General features: G+C 32.7%; 1 protein-coding gene and 1 long non-coding RNA gene across 2 annotated transcripts; both read left to right on the top strand.

Annotated features, from left to right (window-relative positions):
• The first annotated feature begins 4,959 nt into the window (after positions 1 to 4,959).
• LOC122520949 lies at positions 4,960 to 6,408 on the top strand. Its single transcript, XR_006304626.1, has 2 exons — positions 4,960 to 5,835; positions 5,898 to 6,408. It is a non-coding gene; the product is annotated as an uncharacterized LOC122520949 (long non-coding RNA).
• Positions 6,409 to 7,310: 902 nt separating this feature from the next.
• On the top strand, positions 7,311 to 25,003 carry LOC122520948. The gene is made up of 4 exons (XM_043641279.1): positions 7,311 to 7,560; positions 17,219 to 17,351; positions 20,627 to 20,725; positions 24,330 to 25,003. Exons 1-4 carry the CDS (start codon positions 7,552 to 7,554, stop codon positions 24,353 to 24,355), a joined length of 267 nt encoding a protein of 88 aa, XP_043497214.1. The 5' UTR covers positions 7,311 to 7,551; the 3' UTR covers positions 24,356 to 25,003.
• Positions 25,004 to 25,313: the final 310 nt, after the last annotated feature.

Here is a 25,313-nt window from a genome sequence, read left to right as displayed (position 1 = left end):
TAAAAGAGAACTTCTTTTTTTTTCCTCGAATTGTCCTTAATTGTAACAGGGTAGAGAATAACTTACTCTTTGGTAGAAGTAATTAACGACGATGTTATGAATGTACTTGTTAAAAACTCTACTTGTCGAGACAAAAGAACTGACAAGTTGGGATCGTTGTGATGTTAACGAGTTTATAATTGTATGTACTTAATAATTTAAAATGTAAGAGTGTAAGTTGTGTACTAGATACACCGTAATTATTGTAAAAACTAATTTTCGTGCAAGTCATTTAAAACGAAACACCGGAAATCGCCTCGTCAATTATTATCCACTCGTATATATGTAAAGTTATTTGTGATTCATGATATTTATTAGTCATACGTTGCGTATTATAGTACGGTTATTATTATATTTTTCTATAATGTTTTCAATTTTATTTGTCGTTTATGAAAATCGATTTAATTTAATGTACAATTTTATTTGCTCATAATTAATATTGAAATATTTTGTAATTAAGTAATTAAGTAATTATAATTAATATAATAAAAATTACCTGTTATCTCTGTGCTGGAGAAATTTTCACAGTCAGGTTTGCATTTATCCCATAAGAACTGTAATACGATATTTACTAGTAGAAATAATTAGAAATACCAAAGAAGTTACGATTTTATCATTACTAGGTAATATTTTCTATATTATCGACAAATATCGTAAAATGATTAGATGGTAAGTACGGAGTTTTGTATGTTTCCTGCCTTACCGTTTGATGTTACATGAACATTTTTGAAATAGAAAATAAACATTATTTACCGTCGGTAATAGAATATAACATATGATAACAGTATATCAGATGTTATAAATATTTTTTTTAGCAATCAATTTATTGTAACATTTATAATTGTTTAATTTATAAAGAAAAAAATATGATTATTTAAGTTCTTAAATAACATAGATAATATTTAACGTAATTCATTTTTTATAACACGTAACAAAATTAATATATAGATTTGCATTTCATTTATTGGAGTAGCCTAATTTACTCTCATTATAACTTACAATTACAGAGATAGTATATTACATATCGATTTTTGTATATTTTAAATCGATCATAACAACGATTACGATGACCATGACGTAATCTATATTCGTAGTTGGATTACGCGTCTAATGGGATTTAATATTACGCAAATTCAGATCGGTTTAGGTTTACCGCAGCCAGGAGCCATGTTTTCCTCTCGAGTAGCAAATGATTTCATATCGTCACCTGGATTTAATAAAACATCTATCTATGATACAGTTCTGAATTACATGATCAATTATTATAAACGATTACGAATTGTCAAGGTAATGTGGCACGTAATCAGTGAAACGAAATGTTGACATGAGTTGTGAACAATTGTTCCGTATGAATAATCAATGAAAAATAAATCTATTATATAGGATTAATATCCTCGAATTTTTCGCATGATCGATCTTGAACTAATTAATGATAATATGTCTTATTTATGATCTATTACGTTTGCAACGAACTAACGAGGGAAACGAAAATGTATTGATCGTTGGTAAAGGATATTACACGTACACTGGACCGATCTGAATTAATCTTGAACGAAAAGTAAACGTGCATTACAAGCCGGATGAAGTATGCCCAAAGCAATTTGTAGAACGTCCGACCTTGAACCACGTGTACACTCGAATGATCCTTGATACGCCGGAATCGTCGTAACGTGATTTATAAGAGCGTTCACCTACGAACCGGAATCGATATTTTCTATATTGGGATAAAGGTACATGATTTCTCGTCTAAAGTGTAACACAAATTTATTCTCTCAATTAAAATTGTTTTTCGTTTTGATTCTTTTTTTTTTTTTTGAAAATTTATCATCGATCACAGAGAAGAGAATTATACTGACAATGAAACAAAAAAGAAAAAAAAGAAACATCTTGAGAAATGACATTAATTGGCAATGGCAATTAAGATCAGAGGATTTTGTATTCTGAATAAAACTCCCACGAAAAAGTGACATTACTCCCTTATCTACCGGAAGTGGACACTTCGATGTTTCCGTTAAAAGAAAGATTCAGCTCATGGACGTTCGATGCGCGTGACGCATCAAGAGTAAATTGCTGTTTTATTATGGAAGGCGGAGTTATCCTCCGAAGGCGTAATTAGCAATATGAATGCACCTTTTATGAGGTTAAGACGTCACCTTCAAACTCGGTCCGCTCGTTAGCCGTTTTTTCAATATCATCTTTTTCTCTATTCCCTTTGGTAACATGTGTGAATCTAGGGACATTTATAATTTCACTTTTCTCAAAAACGATTCGTTAAACTTACCCCTCCTCATTTAGAGATTCATTTTTTTTTCTATATTTCTAATAATAATTGTATATAATATAATTGTAATAATAATTATATATACATAATAATCATTGTATATAATATAAAAAGATATTTCCGGATGAACTAATACGACCTTAGAGTTTTCTATTTGAGAAAAAGAAAAGAAAAAAGAAAAGAAGGAAAAAAAATCAGATAAAAATATTCATTTATTCGTATGCATAACGCTAAAGATATTGATTCCTGGAGTTTGTTCGGCTTACGTATCCGGTCTCGAAAGGTTTTCGTATCCTTCCGAGAAGTATGATCGTCGTTATATATTTCCATTTAATCTTGGAAATGATTCAAGATCAATTACTTCTGGAATAATATCGATTTCATTACGTTACCGCACCAGTTAGCCTTCATTAGCACTTTATCAATGATATTTCTTATTTTTTTTACTTAAGTTTCCTCTCTCTCTCTCTCTCTATCTATTCTTATTTCTCTCTCTCTTTCCTCGTTTCTCATCTGATCATTAGCAAAAAGTTCGGCCTTTTCGTCGCCAATAACTTGCGAACTAAAGTTTCGCCAAGCGAATTCACCACGGGCTATCGTTCACGTGACGTTCTAACAAGCTAAGTCACGAATGGCTAATTATGCGGAACGCAATCCTAAATCGCGAATAAACGAATCGGAACACGTGATCTTACTTGTCTTCCTATCCGATAACCTCTCGTACGCGAAGCAATTAATTTACATCGATTTTCTGTACGTCCAACGATCGACCAATTCGAATAATTCAGTCCGATCTCGTAAAGAGAATAAGACAGAGATAGTACGAGAGAGAGAGAGAGAGAGAGAAGACAACATTTATCCGTACTCAATACCTATTTGGAATGGAAAATGATCAGAATTAATTAGAATAGGGATTAGGGAAACAAATGGTTGATTAAGTTAAATACTAAGAAAGAGATAGATAAATAATAAACGAGAGAGAGAGAGAGAGAGAGAGAGAGAAAGAGGGTTGATTAATACTACCGTACGTTTTATGCAATATACGTAGGTAGGTAATTATGTATAAATGTATATTATATATGCAATATGCGTCGGTAATTACAGCGGTGTACTTTACCAACAAATTTGTACAAATTTATTTTATATGTTATATATATATGCAACATGCGTCGATAATTATGGTAATGGACTGCATCAAAAAATTGTTATAAATTTATTTTATATGTAATATATATATGCAATATGCGTCGGTAATTATGGCAGTGGATTGGGCCAATAAATTTTTACTAATTTATTAATTTATATGTATATTAATAAAAAATTTATTAATATATATATAATTATAGTAAAAATATAATATTTATAATAATAAATAAAATTGTAAATATAGGTTGTCATGTTTATTGACTTATTCCAGTATAATAATTTAACGACATACATAAGTAGCAACCAACTTTGATCTCGTCATCATCCTTAACAACATCGATAAAGGTCTCTCTTTAGACTTTCATAAGAGAGAAACACTCAACATAGCTCGATTAATTGTTCTCCAATTTTACGACGACGCGCCTCCGTTTTTAATTGGCATGTCCTTGAATTATACGACGTTCCTTCCGTTTATCCTTTTTCTTTTTTTTTCTATCTTATTCTCATTTTACCACTAACTAACCCTTTTTCTTTGAATCGAACTAATCCGAGGCTCGAGTAATAAGCAGGAAACGATCGACAATGATCACTTATGCTAGATTGATATCGATAATGGATCGAAGGTCAAAAATTGTGCTCGTGGACGAGAAAAATGATCCATATTTTTATTAATGTACCATTAAATTATTAATAAAATTATCGAAACACGTGATCTTACTTGTCTTCCTATCCGATAAACTCTCGTACTTAATTAACGATTTTTGCAATTTATTAACAATAAATTAATTAATTTAAATTTAATTTATTTTAAAGAATAATTTTTTCTTCGACGATATTCACAATCGTCGTGTGTTGTGATTTTTTTAATTATTTTTTTTGTTTATTTTTACACCTCGTAATCGATTTCGACGATCGTACGCTCGATATTCTTGTCGATCTCTCTTTCGATTTCTCATAATATTATTATCGAATTTCGCCATTCTTTGAACGCCTCATCGAGAGATCGATGGCCCGAGACTGCTCGAAGAAAAACGTTTTAACGATCGCGACACCGGTGTTATTGAGTTTTTCTACACTGGTTAGAATCTCTTTACGTAACCTTGAATCTTGATCTTGCAATTTAAAGTTACGAGAGACTTTTCTTCGTCGTCTAACGTTTTAATCCTGCCTTTTTCTATACAAAACTTCAACGGTTTTTTCTTCTTCTTTTATTGTCTCTTGATGCGTAAAAAGTAAATAATTCCATTTGTTTCCTCTCTCCTTGAAATTATCCCCTCTTTTATTATTTATTTTTTTATTGTATACTAATATTGCAATGTTCAAATACGCGAATTATTTTACGCGTTTTTTTTTCGAAAATTTGTTCTCGACAAGTATCGAAAGGTGTTAGATATCTCAGATTTGGCGTCGAAGATAATTAGAAATAATTTTGAAGCGATAAATGTCGAACGTCAGTTGTATACGTCATTCAACCTTCCACCAAATCGGTATGGCGACAGTGATATTGGAAACAGCATGGGTTCTATTTTTCCTTGCACGATGTCGCGGCTGAAAGAACACTAATTAACGTGTTAAGGTTATAAATTCCATTCCTAACGAAGGTCAAGAAACCACCGATGTTAAGTTACACGAATCCACGTTAATTTGACTAACGATATTATTTTTCCAATAAATAAACGCATAACATATTTCGTTCATATTGTTCTTCTATTTTACGGGAAAAACGGAGGGGTGTGTTGGATTTGGGGATGGAAGTGAAGGGGGGAGGTAAAGTACTAAGGGGGAAATACAAAGAAACGATAAAATCATAAAATTAATCCTCCAATAAAAACACAACGTAAGTTTTTTTCCGTTACTTACGTTACAGTAATCGTGTAGACAGAGTTACGTGTGCGTACGTGACTTATGTCTCGGGATACTACTGCAAAGTACTTATGCAAAGAAAAGAAAGGAAAAAAAAAAAGGAAAAAGAAAAAAAGAATGGATTTTTCTTTAATGGAGCAACGTTATGCGATGCGTCCAGACAATTAATCACTCTATTACCTTAATCATAGTCGTAACAACAGATGACACCGATCTACGGGAATTGAATTCCTCCTTAGCTCGTGGAATTTCTATTCCACCGTTAAATCCGAGAGAGATTTTATTACACTTGTTTCTCTTTTTGCTTAGACTCCGATCAGATTTATTCGATCGATTACTCTCTATTACAATAATTGCCGCCTCGTGTTCCTAGTTGTATTGAACGTGACTATGCGAACGGTGCGAGACAAGTCTCGTGGGACACCAGACGCGTATTATCAAGTTTTTGCTGATCTTAGCATGACGAGTCTAACTATCACGCGCATCATTGTCTACCCTATGATTATGTAAGTATTTTTATTACCCCGTTTTATTATTATTATTCTTGAAAATCGTCTTATCGTTTCAGAGACGACAATTTTCAGAAAATGAGGGAAGACAATTGATATTTTCTTCGTTTGCTTCCGTTTCTGATCCTGTCAGAGATCGTTCATCGTAATTTAAACAAACCTGACGTCATTGCGTTCATCGATAGATCCGGATTCCATCGCGGAAGGATCATCTAATCGGCAATTATTAAAGACGACCACCACTGAAAAAGAAAAATAATAAAATCGACATTTAAAATGTGCATTAAAAATTTGTCAAAGAAAAAACAACGACGAGAAAAAAATCTGATAATAATCGTCATTCGATGTCGTTTTATATGGAAAAATCTTTCGATCGTGCTGACGCAATTAAAGGATGACGATAAATTTCGTGAAATAGAACGATAATACCGGTATCCGATCATAAATATTAAATCTTTGACTGTTATGCGTCATATATGCGTTTGGTAAACGTTGCCAATGTGGACTATCGACGCATATACGTGTTTTTTAATATGAATGTAAAATAAAATGTAATGTTAAAAACTTTAATATAATTAAATATAATTTATTATTAGATCTGATTATTAATATCAATCAACGGAAACAATCGCACTAATAATAAACTATTCCATCCCTACAAAACACTTCAGCTAAAAGTATTCATCATCCAAAGGATTAACGAAATAATCATAAACAATTTAAAGGAAATGAAAAGTTTAATCAAAATAAAGAAAGAAAAAGAAAAATAAGGAAATTGTTCATCGACCTGTCAGATCGAACGAGAACTAAGAAACTTGTCTGACCTTAAGGAACAACCTTGCCAATCTCTTAGAATTTTTGTGAAATCGATCAAAAAAAAAGTTGACGAGCAGCGTACCTCTTCGTATCGAAGGAGTGAGGTCACCTTGACCATCAGAAGTTTGCATCAGGGAGAGGACTTTAGCGGGTGTCCAGTAGGCAACGCTAGTAGGGAAGAAGGATGGAGGAGGTGGGTCCGGTTGGCCTCCAGAGCGGACATATAAGTCCCAGGATCGCCCCCACTTTGCGTCAAACGGTCGGACACGGTACGGAGGCGAGCACAAGCTAGCAAGCAGCAACTCTTTGACGTTGATCAGAGCTAACTACCATTCGTCGTTCTCTTCTCCTGCAAAGCGTGCTCTTCGCGTTTCACATTTGCTTTTTTTCTTTTTATTATAATCGGTTCGAGTATTTCAATCCTCCCCATTGCCAAACTTTTCCATCTTCTTCTACTTCTTCTTCTTCTGTTTCCTCTCCGTGCCGGTTATATCCGACCGCCGACAACAGTAGCGATTTAATCGACACCCCGAAGAAAACGTAACCCCTTTTTGGTTGTTCCGAGTACGCGAGAATAAACGTGAACCATAAACGCGAAAACATTTGGAACTCTCGAACGAGTATCACCAATCGAGTGAGCCTAACCTGGTGAGCCAGCTGGTGTGCCGGTTAGTTAATATCGAGTATAGTTAACGAGACTCGGATCTTAGTAGTTCTCCTACCGTTGCTTTCGATCGACAACGGAAAAGTTAAGAAGAGAACGTCTCTTTCTCTCACTCACTCACTCACTCACTCACTCACTCAGTTAGTCAGTCAGTCACTTACTATCTCTTTCTTTCTATCACCTTCTCTATCTTCTCTACTTGAAGCGGTGTTAGAAGTCGACTGAGAGGCACCATGAGAATCGTAAGTAAATCAGTTCCACGTTATACCGCTTACCGTCTATATACATACCACTTACACTTACTTCAGGAAGTATTTATATGTTTCCTGAAAGCGAATAAGTTATTACTCCTTTCAAAAGTGAATCTAACTAGTGTTGTAAAATTATTCATATTTAGAATATTAAGACTAGATTAGTGTTGTTGTTTTTTTTTTTTTGTTTTTTTTTTAGAGTTTCATCTCGAATTATGGTAATTGTTATTATTTATTAAAATATTTTGTTTTATTGACGGGGAAAATGATTCTTTATATAATTTAATTGAAATTATCGTCAATAATATAATACTGTGTTCGATGTGTTACACGTTCTAACGTCGCTGAAAGTATTATTCGGAAAAGCGAAAGATACGTTCGCGAAATGCACTGTTAGTTTGCTTGCTTGCACTAAAGTATTACGGTATTGGTGTAGAAAAGCGAGTGCAGCAGCCCGATTCATCTTGATGGTCGTGTATAAAAGCATACAGCAAAGTGTATCGTGTTTCGTTTATATTCTATTTCGACTTTCTACGTAGATTATTTCGGAAGGCACCTATCATAAAACAGAACTGCCACGTGTCTACGATCATTTCGAACCCTTTGATTATTTTCATTTATCTTATATTATTATCTCTTCACATCGAATAATATGTCGACTGTGTTAGTATAGTTCGTTCGATCGTTTGAAATTATCATTCGAATGATGTAATCTATCGTCTCTCAATTAATTCTAATCATTAGTAAGAATCGCACCGTTAGATTGACACATCGTATTTTTTTTCTTTTTTTTTTTCACTCTAATGATAGTCGTCATTATTTTTCATTCTTTCACCTTCTCTTGATTGTAGACGATAACGAGAGTGTAACGGTTAAGTATATACAATGATTGGTTAATTCAACGTTCTTAGTGAAAGCTCAAGTATTATTTTTGTTAAAAAATTCTTTTACTTTCGCTCGTCCGATATACTAAACGTGGTTGTTGTATTTCCTTTATTATTTTCTGTTATCCCTTTTCTTTTTTTTGGAATAAAATCGCGAACGGTGGATTAATCGTTCTTTTTTTTTCTTTTTTTATAATAAAATATTTTAATTACACGTAAAAGAATTTTGCGAGACGATTATTTATCGATTGGAAATTAAACGAAACTTTCACGTAAATCGACGTTTTTGATTGAGTTTCATTTTTTACTTGCTATAATTTTTGATTTTTTTTTCTTTTACAGAGTAAAATCGCAAACCGAAATTAATCGTTTGGAATAAGAGATGAAAATAAAAAAAAAAGAAAAGAAAATTTTTAAGATAACGAATGGATTGGATGAAACAAAGTTATTGCATAAATCGACGAGTCGCGTTTTTTTCTTTGATTTACATAAACACACAGACACACACACACACATATACACACACGCAAAAAAGAAACGTTTCAGAATAATGAATAGCTTGATAAATTAAATCATTCGTAGAATCTATGGATGTTTTTCTCGACAAACATATATACCTACTAATTTCATAAATGGATCCCCCCCCATTTCGTTTCGATACGTGAAGCAAAAAAATTGTTTGTATAACGGATCGCTCGATGAAGAAAAAAAAAATCGTTTAAAAAATAATACAATCGAGCACAAAAAGAAATGAAAAAGAAATAAAGTAAAACGTTTGGAAGAAATGAATTCCTTGATAAAATATATTCGAAGGTTTTATTTGTAAGGTCGAGTTGATCTAGTTAAATTACCTCGAACACATTTTAAGTAGATTTGTCGAGTAGTCTAGATACCTTTGTAGTTAAAAATTTATTATCTTACATCACAGATAATTGTTTGATACAATTGGAAGGTGACAAGAAAAACAGGTGGTTGGGTTTCCTCGTCGGTAATGACGGTGACGTGTCAGTTTGATAGAACTGGCTAGACGATTAAAGGAAGAGAAATAGGAGGAGAATAGGAGATACGGAAATCCGTAAAATCTTGTTCATTCACTGGAATTCTTAGCCGTTGGCGAGACAAGTTTAGCGTCCTTGCCGCAGGGGACGAAAAACTTCGACGAGATTTATTCTCGTTGACCTATCGTACTTTTGTTGATCCGAATTTATCTTATTTTTTGTTAATCTGTCTATCCAATTTATCGTTAATTAATAATTCATCTTCGATTTCCTCAATAACGCGATTCATTTCTTTTTTTCTACGCGTTAATACGATTTTTCCTACGAAAATGATTTACTTTAATTTAAACGGCTTCTTTTTCTTTTCTTTGTATTCATTCGAATAATATGCTTCAGTTAATTTTACAGTTACCGAAGTGAAAATGAATAACAACTTATGATATTATTAAACGTGGAAAATTATTATTGTACGTAAATAGGCGTGAACGCGTCGAAGGGACTGATAAACTGTACAAGCTCTCGTTGATTTTTTTTTTCTTTTACTTAAAAACAACTCCTACGAAACATTCCAAGAGAAATAAAAAGTATTTTATTCTTACACGCGTGAAATGTATAATACGCGTCGATCGTTAATGCGATTTTCCAAGTATTCGACTAAATCACATGGTCTATTTAACGACGAGTCCAAAGTCGACCGAGAAAATTTTCTATTTATTTATAATAAATCTTATAATGCATATTTCTTTTTTTTTTTTTTTCGCAACTTTTACTTTCACGACAAAAATATTTGTCCTTGTTAATATGTTATTATTATAATTAACTAACTAATGTTGCTAATTATTAGGGGCAAAGTATCGATAGAATTATATTATAAATGTAAACGTTCAATTTTTATAAAAAAAAAAAAATGCATTATTAGGCATGTTTTTACGCAGCTTCGGTAACGAGTGAACGTTTATTTTATCCTAAAATAAACTTTTCTTTAACCTACATTCCTTTACTTTGATACACAGAATTTTGTTATTCCGATTTCTCTAATGATGCATACAAAAAAAACAAAAAACACAAAAAACGCCATAACGGGTACTAATGAAACGTTTTCTCGTATCAGTATGCAACTATCGCAAAAACTTAGTAATGATCTGCAATAACTAGTTTTGAATTTTACGCGTGTTCTATCTTTCTCTTCATATTTCTATGGAATCTTTTCAATGTAACGCATTTTAATCGTTTAATTCGCCTAAAAGAAAACTTATCGAAAATAATGTGTTTTTGATGTGATTATTATTATACGCAAGAATATAATAATGACAAAATTTATCTGTACTCTAGCAAAAAAAAAAGAAAAAAAAGATAAAATACGTCTATGTAAAAGGGTAATAAAGACGATGTACGTACGTGTCGAAATTATGCGCTAGAATGAGCAACAAATCACACGTACGATTTCTATATCGATGCAGAAAATTATTCCTTTTTGTTTCCTCTTTCTTTTTCTTACGTTCGTTTACGTGAACAAGAATTGCACGTGTTATATTATACTACGTTGATTCAATTCATCGATAACTGTAAATTATTCTAGATGAACAATAGTTAAATTATAATAGCCAGAGGGATATAATTAATCATCTGTTTGAAAGCACGATTTCATCGACGCTTTAGGGTTCCTTTAAAAGTCTCTTTCTCGTATCTGCATTAACGAACAAAGATCTAAAACAAATCGGTTAATTAATATCGACTTTCGTACCCAGTCATTATAAATAATTCTAATTGAATCACGATTACCGTTGCTTTTTTATGATTTCTATGATTTCGTCGTTGATGATCTATTATTATTTCATCCATTGAGAATTTTATTAAAAGAATTTTTAGGTTAGATTCGTTCGAAGCTAACAGATATAACTCGAAGTACAATACTTCCTAAGATATTATGGAAATTAAGGATTACGTTTTTTATGAAATCAATGATATCTAAAGAAAGAGGATTCGTCAAGGATATTACGAAGGATTTGTTCGATGTATTTTCTGATACAATTTGAGACTCAATTATACTTTAACACAATACTCCAGATTCGTGGTATATTAACGTATACTAATTTTCTTACTTTAATATCTGTAATATAAACGAGATTTTTCTTTGCATTTTGACATTTAGACAGAGAAAGAAAAAAAGAAAGGTTTCGATAAATATCTCATTGAATTTTCTTCATAACGTTTCATGTTCATTGAATTATTATTTTTAATTAAATAGTTTATATCACGATTTCTTCCTGATAATAGTTATGGTACAGTTCGCTTTCATAAAGACAAAGGAGAAAATCTGTGCAACAAGTCAACGATATCTGAACGCTTAAAGCTATCCCTTTTATCGGTTCCGTTATAAGAGAAATGTGGCGTGGCACCTTTTGCCCGGTTTTTTTGTGCCAACCGAGCGTGACGATTTGCACAGCATCGAAAATAACCTTCTCTTTCTTGAACGCGCGTGGTTATGTTCGCAAGAGTACGCGTTAAGTGTCGCAAAGAATTCTCCATCCGAAATAAAGGTTAAGCACATTTTACGAAACAGATATTCGTAAACGCGACAAAATTTTTCCAAAGGGATTTATCCTAACGTAAATATAATAAATCAAAATAAATACGCGAGATGATTCATAAAGAAATAACGAATTGTTAAGTACTCAAGTTATGTACGTGGGTACATAAATTCTTATGTAAACTTTCCACGTGAAGTTGGATACCGTAACAAACTGGAAGAGTAGAAGGGAGTTGTTGATGGGAAAGAAAAAAAAAATCAATTAAAATGCGTTATATATATACATACACGCACATAAACACTTATATATACTATAGGGTTTTCGTAAAACGTGCGCCCAAGCGAAGAAAGTTCTTACGAAGCTTCTTTCTAATCAAAAGCATCCAACGGAAGAGAAGTATTTTATAAGGCTTAGAAAATATAGAAACTCTCTTCTATGTACAATATTATTACCTAACGTGTCATAAAAATTGTATGAATATAATACTCGTGTCTATCTCGTATTTTAATTACTTCGGTTACATGCATCGGAAAGTGATAAAAGTGTAATCAAGAAATGGTTGCAACGTTTTACTACGTTTTCCATTCGAGCTTTGCAATATAATTTACCTATGGTGTTTTTTACTTAGCAATGATACGGATTATGTAATAACTAATGACAAATACGTACGTGTCTGTGTTGTATTTACATATGTTAGTATTTATCTTTACAAATTGCGTATTACACCTGTTAGATTGATCCTACTTTCTAATAATGAATGACGCCACCACCATTTCTTAACATCTTCAACCCTCCTTTCTCATCTTCTTTGTCTTCGTATATTCGTCCTCGGTCCTTTCGTAACATTTGGCTTATTGCCACCAACTGGAACGTTTTTTTTTTACAACTAAATGACTCCGTCGAAGTTGTTTAAAAGGAGGGAAAAAAAGCAGCACGAAGTTAAGTGTCTATTCTTGTTCTATCATTGATTGATTGGATAATGTACTAAAGCAATTATGAAACATCATAAAATGGTGTAATTAAAGGAAACCTAAACGATCGTGACGAGATCAAAAGAGCAAGAGGGGAGAAGTGAAAAATGGAAAGAAAAGAAGAGAAGAAAAAAAAGAAAACACGATCGGATGTACAAGGTTGTCGAGAGGCTAGGACCTTCGTTAAATTCCTTGACGATGTATTAAACGAAGGTGAATGAAAGTTGCCGCAACGAGGAGCGTCGAGGTCGCGAAAATGATCCCCCTGCATTACTTATTTCCGGCATACGAATTTGTCTATGTTGTTTTTTTTAAATACTTCGTCAATTATTATTATTATTACAATTGATTGCATACGCAGCTATTTCGATTTTATTTTTGATACATTTCACCATTCTTTGGTTTAACTTTTCATTTCTTCTAATTCGATACTCGTATGTTTTTATCAAATCCTACATTTTAATATAATTAAATGCCGTTTCGTTGTTCGATTATAATTTTTGATCGATTTCTATAATACATTAAAGTTAAACCTATTGTATTAATTTATTATCATAATTAATGAAAATTTAAAATTAATTACTTATACAAATTTTCCATTTCTTTGGTAGCATCATTAGCTTTAAATTAAAACTACTAGCATTTCTTCTTTAGTTTATATTTTAACCTTTAGCTTGAATAAAACGATTCAAGCATCCGGAAAAAGAGAATCCGATCGAAATATCACGCCTGTAAGATTATCAATTTTCTCGGTCCGAGTACATCGACTCGTTACAATGTCACTATGTTGCACTTATGTCAGATTCTATTTATATTCATGTACACCTATGGAAAGTGGTCGAGTAACGTGCGTGATAGAAAAGGTATGACGAGCCACTGTCTTTGATAGAATAGTAAGACTTCTGTGTGTGTGTGTGTGTGTGTGTATTTTATACTAGTTTCTTCTTATTACGTAACAGCTGACGACACGTGGTTTCGAGACGGATGCAATACGGTTACCACGATCTACAATATTAATGGTCTATGGGTTCCTATGGGAAAGATTTACTTACACATACCTATAAAGGAATGAGCTTATAAACACGCTTCGTTTTATCTGGCATTAAATGCGGAAGTACACAACTACGATTAATGCATTACTTTTTTACTTTTACTAAGTACTTGTGTGTTAGCTTGATATCTAATAACTCATATTTAATAAACTTTCCAAGATTGTTTTATCAGTGTCAGTCAATTCGTTTTTCAAAGATACAGTCTTTGTTAAGTATAAAAAAGAAAGGAATGAAAAAGAAAAGAAAAGAAATTAGAAATTAATTACATGCAAGTTTCTAAGCAATTTCCTTCAACGTTCTGAAACGTTTGGATTTTTGTTCCTCATTTCGTTTTTTTCTCTTTTCTCATCAATATTTCACGAACGACTTTCGAACGGTTTCAAAAGCTAAATTAAAAGACACGTTTCTGCTCGACATCACCGAAACAAACAACTAACTCATTTAACCGACTTACTTTTACCGACACGATTTTTGTTTTTTTTTTTTTTTTTTCAACGGTGTGGAAGAAGAAAGACACTTCTGTAAGAGACTTCTCCTTTATAATTATCTATACTTTTTTGTATCCATGTAACCGGTGTGACTGATTTCTTTCTAATAATCATCAGGTTTCCAAAAACCGGTATCTTTATTTTCAAATTTTAATGATATGTTTAACACGCATCGATATTTATCCATAATATACAATTAAATCGAACTCAAAATAATTTTAAATAATTTTTTTTTTGCGATTGATCTAATTTTTCTTTTTCTTTTTATCACATTACAATCTACCGTGTTACCGTGTTACATTAATCGCTTGAACGTGTCAAATTCCATTGCGTTTTATACCTTTTCGATAATCCTAGAATGAGAAAATGATTCTAAAACTGATTGAGGATCATTTAAATATGAATTAACAATTACATTTGTAAATAAGAAATAAATTATTAATGAATGATTACATGAATTATTCAATTCAACGAAACATCAATCGGATTAAAGAATGATACGACGATCTTTTCTCTCGAAATCGTTGCCACATAAACGCAAGCATGCGTTTTTCCTCGCATGTGTGTTTGGGATATCGCTTTGGCATGATCTCGCGTCACGGTGCTAGCACATGTGTGCCAACGCTTCGAAGGCGACCTCGTGCCTTCGTAGAAAATAAGACACGAAGACTCCAACAACTAGTTTCTTTACAAATAAATTCAAATTGGTCACTTTCCTTCCTTACTATTAATGGTTTATTAAAATCGAAACTTTAACTATTTTCTTACGATTTATTTATTCGTGAATATTTTCTTAAAACTTAATTCGCATATTCAGCCTTAAAATTGCGATAATTGAAACGAATTTTTAAGGAATAGTTTTCTATTTTTTTTCTTGATTCTTCGTAGGATGCAAAATTCGTTCGATGAATTTTCTTCTTATTTTTGTTTTCAATTTGTTTATCGATCTCCGGATTGTTTCAAATTCAATTCTCGCAATCGAAATGATTTTTGTCATGACAAAATTGATTGCGATCGTTGAAATGAATCCGTGAGAAGAAAGGAATATGCATTAACAGAGGTAGATTATCCATACGATGGATTCCTTTTGAACGATTTTCCCAGCCAGTTTCTCGCATGTAACATTGGACGAGCGAGCCATTACAGTTCACGGAATTACCGATGTGATTTTCCGTCCAATCCTCCTCCGAGCAGATCGTTGAATTTCATTGATTTCATCAGCAGTTTTACGTAAGTTAACGCGTATCTTCATTCCGATGATCTTTCGTAGTTCTTATTGGCAAGTAACGTTGATATAACTCCATCAACAACAAGAGATTTGCGATTAGAAATTCGATTTCCTATTGGATTCGCCTGTAACAAATTTAAGCGGCCAGCGTGCGAGAATTATGGTCATTTTTCAACATTTCACAAGCGATTTCTCTAAAATATATCAATGAATGGTGTTGTGTTAATAATTATATAACAATGACAATTATTTGGAACATAAGTATATATATATAGGTTATGTTAGTTGAAAAAAAAGAAAAACAAATGAAAAGAAGAGATTTTAATTAAAGGGAGTAATACGTGTCAACAACGATTGTAGGAAAGGAAAGTAAATTTTTATAGGGGTCACACGTGCAAAAAGTTGGACCTGTGTGATTAATTTCGTTCGGTCGTAGCCGTTATATTGCCTCGTAAATTTCTTTTCTAGCATTATACAAACCGCAAATTAACGTTCTTTCCTACCAGGAATTTGGAATCATAAAAAATTGTCACGCACCCTTCGTTTTCAACAAAATATTCTCTCAATCCCGTCGAGTTATGATCCAAATAAGAGAGTATAGATTATTTGCGAGTTATAACTTGTCAGATCTTTCTCGACGATTTTTATGTACAAGTTATAGGTACGTGGCAAAGGGAGAAACAAAATAAATACTCACAACTACGAGAGAAGTTGTTAATTAACGTAAATGATTATTAACTTATTTGGCATTAACTTCCGATTATTCGATTGAGTTATTTCGAACAACACACACGTATGATTAAATATTGAATCCTAAATGTTCGAGGTTACGTTGTGAGAGAAATATTTTTTCTTTTTTCTTTTTGTTTTTTCTTTTTAAAACTAACTAAGATTCCATTTTCTTGATGAAATAAAGATTCGTGTCTACCTTAAAAGAGAATGTTTATTATTTAGTGTAGTCTCATAAGAGCCTTTAATGATGCCATTTACTCGATTGTTGGTGATAATCTGGGTGCCAATAAATTGACTAGAAAGGCGAGTTCGTGAGATTTTGTTAGACTTATCTGTAATCTCGATAGCCTATTAAAAACGATTCCTCGACTTCTTCTCTCATGGATAACTCGATTTCCTTTCGCCGATTTATTATCGACACTCTCGGTCAGTTCCATCTTCTACAGTTTAGTTTCTTCTTATTTAAATTCCTTTACGAAATAAACGTTTTTTAACGAACGAACCAACGAAAATTCTTCGTTTTGAGTATTGCGATCGTTGATTTTTTTTTTCTTCATTGGTTGGTTTTTTTTTATTACTACCATCTGAACTCGTTCTCACGTATATTTAATGAACACAAAATTTTCAATAGCATTCGTCATTCGCATAATTGATATAATTTTGATTTTTAATTACAGCGTTTCAATTACACGAAAGACACGTTTTTAATTGGAAATATATTGCTTTTAATAAATTATTATTATTTTTTTTGTTTGTTTTTTTCAGATCGGTCTAGTAGCAATTCTAATCGCCATTATGGTGGCCACAACCACGGCACAGAATTACAGACAACTCTACGCTGGTTTCGGTCCGTACTTTCAACAGAGCGCAGGATTGAGGGATCCAAGATCTAACAGAGGTTGGTTTCAATTATCTATCCTTCGCGATTTCGATTCAATCATTTTCATTCGACCGTGAATTTCTATGAAGGTTAATGATTATATCTAACGGTATTGAATCGATACGACGATCGTATCTCATTCGACGGATTCTAACGGTTACGATGTCCTACATATAATTTTATATTAATGTTTTTTTTCTTCAATTATTTTTAATATAAAAGATTTTAATCTTTGAAAGTAAATTACTTCCAATTTCGAACATGGAACTAACTTTTACCGGAACAGATTTAACGCTCTCGAAGTTGGGATAATAATTCAAGATTGAAGCACGTGTTGTAGGAGTTAGTGACCATCGGTGAAAGGATAGATATAAATAAGTGCAAATAATTATCCATGTGACTGATTTTTCATTTATTAACAAATATTGTTAACGATATATATATTACGCATACATTATTAAGTGTATCATATTGCACGATATGATAAATATATATCTTTATCTGTGTAATTATCCTATTAAATTATCGTTCAATCTTGCTGTCTTCTGATATCTGAAAACCAATAGTTTACAAGTCAATCTGATCGAAATTATGTAAGTTATATCAGCGAATCTATCGTTAATGTTGCTCAATACAAGAAAGTATTTGATCGAGATAAGCAATTAATTTTTCATCGTGAAGTCTCTCTCTCTCTCTCTCTCTTTCTCTCTGTAAATACATAAAAGATTTATCTATCTATAGTTATTATACTATATCTATTCTTTTCCATCGTTACAAGGAAATACTTTGTTAATTATACGAAGTTAATTTACATCACGTGTTGAAATCGCTTCAAAAATATGTTACGAACAAATATATTACGAAATTACTAATAGATTAAATGCAAAATTGACAAGTTTTGATCGGCAACATTTGAGCGAGTTATTTTACAAAAAAAAAAAAATGAAAAATAATTATTTATTCTTTTTTTTTTATTTTGTTATTCGTTCACGTACATTTGCAACTATTGATACTTCGCTGTATCAAAATCAATGCTACTTTATTATTCGTATTTTGTAATCGAATATCTGACTTTACTTTTATTGCAACGTTATTGACTCAATATGTTACACGTAATTGACTATAGAAATAAAAGATAGAAAAAGAAAGAGAGAATTACGATTTCTTTAGATCGGTATTGAAAGTATAAAATACAAGTTGGAGTCAGTTCGCGTGCCAAGTTCAAACGCGTTTACTTTTGTAGACACAGTTGATAATATCTGGTAACGTAAGAAATGACTAACGTTTACTACTGACACTCACCAGTCCATCCAACTCGATGTAAAGTTAGCGAATGCTTCAGTGAACAAGGATCGAAACGAAAGAAATAGGAATACGAATTTGTAAAAAAAAAAAAGAAAAAAGTGTTCATTGTTTTAATGCTTCAATTTATGAGAACATTTTTTATTTCTAATACTATTTTATTTTATTACTAAATTATGCAAAGAATTCGGTACACGAATCGTAGAAAAGAAAAATAAGTGTTCCTTGTTTCATCAATTAATGATAATTTTTTAATTGTAATAACGTTTTATTTCCTTGAAAAAAAAAAAGAAAAAAATTATTCAAAGCGATAGTTGAATTAATTCGATTATCTGAACAATATTCATACCTTCCGATATTAATCTATAAAATATAAATGATGTACAATTAATACGTGCGTGATTAATAACACGTATCCTATAATAATTTCCTGTTACCAAGACTTTTTAGAAAGGATCGGCATATTAACTTTCATTGAATAAGTTTTACTTATTATATATATTAAGGAAACGTTGGAAGAAAAAAAAAAGAACTAAACGAAATAATGCAAAACATACGAAAGAGTTGAAAAATGTTCATTTCAAATTTATCTACTGGCTAACGCGTGTCGAGTACAAAAAAAATAAAAAAAAGATACAATAGCACGAAATTGGTAAAGGATCGATCAATCGTTCTTAGAAAAAGAAAAAAAGATTGTAAAAAAAAGAATGAAAGAAGTTACGGATCAGCGGACGAACGAAGATGTTGGAGTTTGATTTATTGGTACGATCAACGACCGTGAAGGACGAGTATCTTTCTTTGAGTACGTCCAATACTTCTTTTTTTTTCTCTAAGAGGATTTTTCTTCCCTCGATGAACGAAATATGGAGAATGTATTTACAAGAAAAAAGAAAGGACGAAAAAAATGATTATTTTATTTATTTGAAATAATATTTTATCCGGATCGATTCTTTCGTCAATTCGTTCGTTTTTTCTTTTGAAGTTATACTTTTGAAGTTATACTTCTTTTGGCGCGTTGGGGAAAATGTAATGGGGAGTGATTTTGTTCCGAGCTTCTGGAAAAACGACACCATGAAGTTTGTCAAGTATTTACGACGCGCGGCAAAGCGATTTCAAGTATACGGCATGAAGTTGTCTTCTCTTCTTCTTCCCCATTTTTTCTCAAGCGGGTCACCCATTCAAATATTAATCGTACGCAGCGCTGCTTTACTTAAATGATCGAAGCGAGAACTAATGCTGTAACCGCGCCATGTCTGTTGACGCGTCAAGTAATTCGATATATCTCTATTATATTTAGTGTGGACTGATATCTATATTATGATATTTTATTATTCTTTCTAATATATATATAATATATTGATAATAAATTTAAATTAATAATAATAATAATAAATTTTTTTTTGTTAAGTTATTTTTGAGGTTATTGAGGTTATGTTCGTTTTGGTACGGCAAAGAAGTATAACTTCTTACGTGCGTACATAAGTACACACACCAGTTTTTCTTTTTTTTTTTGCGTTCGTTTGATTTCGTGAGTGGACAAGAATCGATATTTATCGTAAATCGTAACATCGACTACTGTCCACGTTTACAATATCCGATCGTTGCGTTCACTCACATTCAGTGCTACATATCTTGTCGCGGTCATCAAGGTCATTGACAACCGGTATAAACGACGATTGTAAAACACGTTGTTACGCGTATACGCGTTAATACGATTTCGTAGGGAAATTCTCGACATACAATAGCATTGACACGTGTTAAGACGGATCTATTCAACTTCCTAGTTTAATGAATCAGCTCGCTATGAAAATTCATTTCGCATGCTAATTTATGAATCTGATAATATTCTAATTAAATCGTCTCGTTTTAACGATTATAAATGATTTAACAACGGTAGCTATGATCTATCGTTATATATTATCATTATTATCGTTTAATCGACAAACTACTAGGTTGATCATCAACATTTCTTCTTCTTTTTTTTTTTTCAGGTCCAATACTTTTCCCACCTGGCCCGGAACCGAACCGCGCCGATAGCAGCGGTGTGATAGTCGGTGCGAGTGGCTATGGATTTGTACCACCGAATTCAGGTAAATCGTCGGGGAAATGATTATGCCAAAAGTTCACTCGAAAATCCTTCGGTGTTTCTTTTGTGATGTAAAAAATACAAAAAAAATTAACGACGCGGAAGGAAACGATTCTTCGCTTGTAAATATGTAAGAAATCCAAAGATGATACGTTGAGAGAGCGAGAGAGGCCACAGAGAGGGAATGATCAGGGAGAGAGAAAACATCCACCGACCACCCTCCCCGCTCCGTCTCTTTGACGCACTCGCACCACTCCGTTTCTATCCTTGTGCACACTTTAACTTATTAAATAAAACAAACAAACAATTGTATAGTTATTATTTCCTAAAAATAACATGAAATAACCCTAATCGTTGAGTAACTTTGAACCTTTTTTTCTTCCCCTCCTCCTTACCCCCGCCCATCAATAACTATGTAAAAAGAAAGAAAAAAAACAATACCATACAAATGTACTTGTATAGGGTATCCTACTTTGATTAAAACAAAGAAACCCTGTATGTCGTACTTGTAAATTATATGTTTGTAGTACTAATCACTCGCATTGTCTAATGACACTGTTATTATATGTTTGGAATGTTAATACTGAATTTGAATTACAAATTTAATAGATAATTCATTTCCTCGAACAAATCCTTATCAAAAAATATATTAAACAAATGTGTTTGAAAACGTATCCAACAATTGACCTTTCATCCTAAACGAGTATTTTCAAATTGGATTTCGTTGTTGTTATTGTTATTCGATCGACGGTTAAGGACGGAATGAAATTGATAGATTCGTACTTTACTTTCATCCAGGATTTTAAACGAAGGTCGACAGATGCAAAACGCGTGTCTGAAAGGATCGATCCTTGATGTGTCGTGTGCGCGCGCACGTATTCTCTCATACTCGAGAGAGAAGTCTGCTTTATGCTATGTATATGTGTCAATATATGCATATCTGTACATATATGTATGCGTTTGTATGTGTGTGTGTGTGTGTAGATACGCAAAAGCGTTGCATGTTCGTAGACAAGGATATCTCGTGTTCGTGATCGTGAACCCATCTCTTCTTGTCGAGGACGTGAGCTCGTTTCCTTGTTTTATTCCATCTACTACCTTCGAGACACCATAATCGCGCCGACACAACGCGGAAGAAAATCGTTTCGATGTTCGAAGAGACTATAACCTTCGAGCGACTCTTCAAGCAAGCAAGTTTCTTCTAGTGCACCACTTTACTTCGATACTTTAACAATTTACTTTCCCTCCGAGTCCGAGTGTTTGATTTAACGATTTCATCTATAAACTCGATTGGCGAATTGAACGAAAGAAAAGAAATAGAAGAAAATAAAGAAAAACAAGAAAAGAGAACCGATAGAAAAAACTAAAAAACTAAAAAAATAAAAAAATAAAAAAGAAAGAAAAATATGATATTAATCGAAATCGGTAAGAATATCTCTCGTATTATTATATAATAATAAACATCGCGCAGGTAGGTAAATTATTGAACGAAGAAATGATTAATGTTAATGTCATAATATAATAACGACATTAAAAGATATAATGATACCTGTAAAAGAGTAAATAAGTACGAAAGAATGAATATAGCTTACTTCCTGAATTCTCTCATCACGGGATGGGATTAATTCGAAATACCGGTTTCTGCGAAGGTGAGAATAAGAATCCTGAAAGGGAAGCCTTGGAAGACGACGCTAGCAAACACCCGCTTGGTGTGGATCAGTGAAAGTAACGTCAGTCAAACTCGTTTACCCGTAACGCTTCCTTTCTCGATGCCATTACGTGGCACGTAACAGGTGTTATGAGGTCGGTTAGGTTAACGACAAGGTCGACTTTTTTTGTCGATCCACGCTTATTACGTATTTTTCTTTTTTTTTTTTCTCGGACAAGATCAACGTTCCTTTCCTCATTTTTATCCGGTCAAGTCAAGTCAAGTCGAGTCGAGTCGAGTTGAATTTCTACTTTAATCGGGAATTAATTCATTTCTTTTTTTTTTTTTAAATCCACATAGCTCGATCATTATTTTTTCCGTCGATGTGATTTTTAACGGGAAACGGTGTGGAAAAAAATGTATAAATAAAAATACGAATGACTACGTCCAAGCCAAAACGGCGTAGCAAAATCTCTTCTTCTCTTTTTCGAGAGACGCTTAAAAAATCCCCTCCCCCACCCTTCCCTGACTCGCATTTAATTACGCGACACGCGTAAAGGCTACGGGTCTCGGCCCCCTCCGGACGTCCTTGAAGGAAATTTATCCGAGGGTTGAAAGGAGGGCTGAGAGAAAAGCGAACTTCGCTTTCGGCAAAGCAAAACTCGTAATTTAGCGATATCTCTGTTAAGTACTTTTTCACGAGACGTTAATTCCAAAAGCGGAAGTTGGAACTTCGCGAAAATGGAATAAGAATATCTTTTTCCCCCCTTCTTTTTTTTTTTTTTTTCATTTTATATTCTATCAAATATATGGATAAAATGATCTACGTGACTGAGGGGTACACCGATAAATGAAAAAAAAAGAAAAGGAACAAATTCATTTACGTTGAACTAACAATTATTGTACGAAATCATACGTTACTAACTTCGTTAATTATTTCTCTTATAAACAAAGTTAAAAATATCGAACAATATTCATTCACGTTTGATAGGGAAGCTTATTGATCTCGAAAATACGTAATATAATCAACTCCAGTTACTTTCTATCTCTCTCTCTCTCTCTCTTTAGTTTCCCTTTCAATGTTCGAAACCTATTTGACTTTATATTGTCAGAACGTCGTGGTGGTCGAGGTAGCTAACTCGGTGAAGGGTGATCGTGCATTGGCGAGGCATAGGAGCAGAAAAGCGAGCACTTATCAATCAAAGGGAGAACATGCGAAAAGGGATGAGGTCAATCATGCCAAGGGAAGGAAGGTGACGAGGGTGCTCGTAATTAGTAGCTCTGAAACACACCCCCACCCCTTACTTTCTCTCTCTCGCTCTCTCTAACCCATTCTCTGTGCTCTCTTAGGCTACCTTCTCATTATCAATGGTCATATATATTCCTCTGTGTCTCTCTCTCTCTGTCTGTCTGTCTGTCTTTCTCTTTCTGGTGTTCCTCTAACTGTCAGTTTCCACTAACTCGTTTAAAATGGACTACTATTCGAACCGTTAAGTCTGTCTTTGATCAAATACTCAAAGTTCTTTCTAACGTGATCAAGCAACCTTGCTATTTTGTTCCATAGATGAGAATGGACTGTTCTTAATAACTTCATCATGATTTTTCTAGAATGGAATCATTCGTTTTTTTTCCTCACTTTTTTAAATTATATAACAATGAAATAATTGAAAGACACTAGAAGATAATAAAAACGACTTTGACAACTCTATCTGTTACGGTATAATAATAGGGAAAATGAGAATGCTATTTCGCACGTGACTCATGATACGATATCGCTTAAAGGTTAGAAAGAGATAAATATCTATTGTCGTTCTACGTATACGTATATATGTAATGTATATAGTCATGTGTGTGTGTGTGTTGAGTATGCGTAACAGTGTGTAATTGTATACGGATACCGTTTTATGAATTGGTTGTCTATACTCATTCACACGGTGCTTTTTTATCTTTTGTTTCTTAGGCTTCCTAAGGTATTACTATTATTAAATCGAGGTGAACGAGACTGGATATCGAATATTGGCGTTTACCTAACAGAAGACGAAGAGGCAATATGGAACTTTCCGAGTGTCACGATACGCTCGTGTAACAACCTAATATATATATATGTATTTGAAAATGATGTAAAATTCAAATTGTTGCGATCTAATTACGGGAAGAAAAAGAAAAACGAAGGTAGAACGTTAAACGAGATCGAGGAGTAATTAATTAAAGTGCAATTTTATTTGAAGTCTTAATAGCAATGCATACCAAAGTTTTATGCATTAATAGCTGGGTATCGAAGTGGTCTCAATCGAAAAGTCAAATAGATCAATAATATTGTAACTGTTAATGTATAAAATAACACAAAAAATACGATGATAACGAGTCACACTTCTTTTAGCATTTCGATTTTAACAGCTGTTGATTCACGAGTTTGTATTCGCTCGTAATTGTTAATTAATTTTTTAATATCTATGAAGTACATGCTAGGGTACTTTTATTTATTTATTATTATTATTATTATTATTATTAATAAAAAAAATAATCGTGCTTCGATCGTGCGAATTAATAGCACAGAAGCAAACGATTTTAACCGTCCTAACTGATCGTGTTCAAAATGTTACCATTATTGTATATAGAATAAATATTAATTAATATATTGTACGAGTGTTATTGTTCATAGGTTATTGTTAAAAAACCGAATTAAACTTTCCAGGGTTAATTAATCGTATTTTTGGAAAAAAACTTTTGTATTGTAGTCCACTAGCCATTAACGAATGACTTGAGTTATATTAGAGTGCTCTCGCGGTGTTTATTCTTCAGATCGATTTTCCGGGGCTAAATTATTCATTATTGACGAAACGTAGAGTTGAAATATGTATCATTTAACATTTGCTGAGAAAATCTTGTCTTAGAAAGACCCAAGTCATGATCATTTATCGTTTAAACTGACGTTAGGAGTCTT

Source organism: Polistes fuscatus, unplaced genomic scaffold (genome assembly GCF_010416935.1).
Source record: "Polistes fuscatus isolate 324 unplaced genomic scaffold, CU_Pfus_HIC Scaffold4, whole genome shotgun sequence".
Classification (NCBI taxonomy): domain Eukaryota; kingdom Metazoa; phylum Arthropoda; class Insecta; order Hymenoptera; family Vespidae; genus Polistes; species Polistes fuscatus.
Note: the sequence above shows the minus strand (reverse complement) of the source record. Positions and strands in the feature narration are given on the sequence as shown.

Bases quoted from the DNA above. Each gene is read 5' to 3' on its own strand.
- LOC122520948 (XM_043641279.1), top strand. The intron at 17,352-20,626 runs GTTGGTTTCAAT...TTTTTTTTTCAG, and splicing joins GGATCCAAGATCTAACAGAG to GTCCAATACTTTTCCCACCT. The intron at 20,726-24,329 runs GTAAATCGTCGG...TTTGTTTCTTAG, and splicing joins ATTTGTACCACCGAATTCAG to GCTTCCTAAGGTATTACTAT.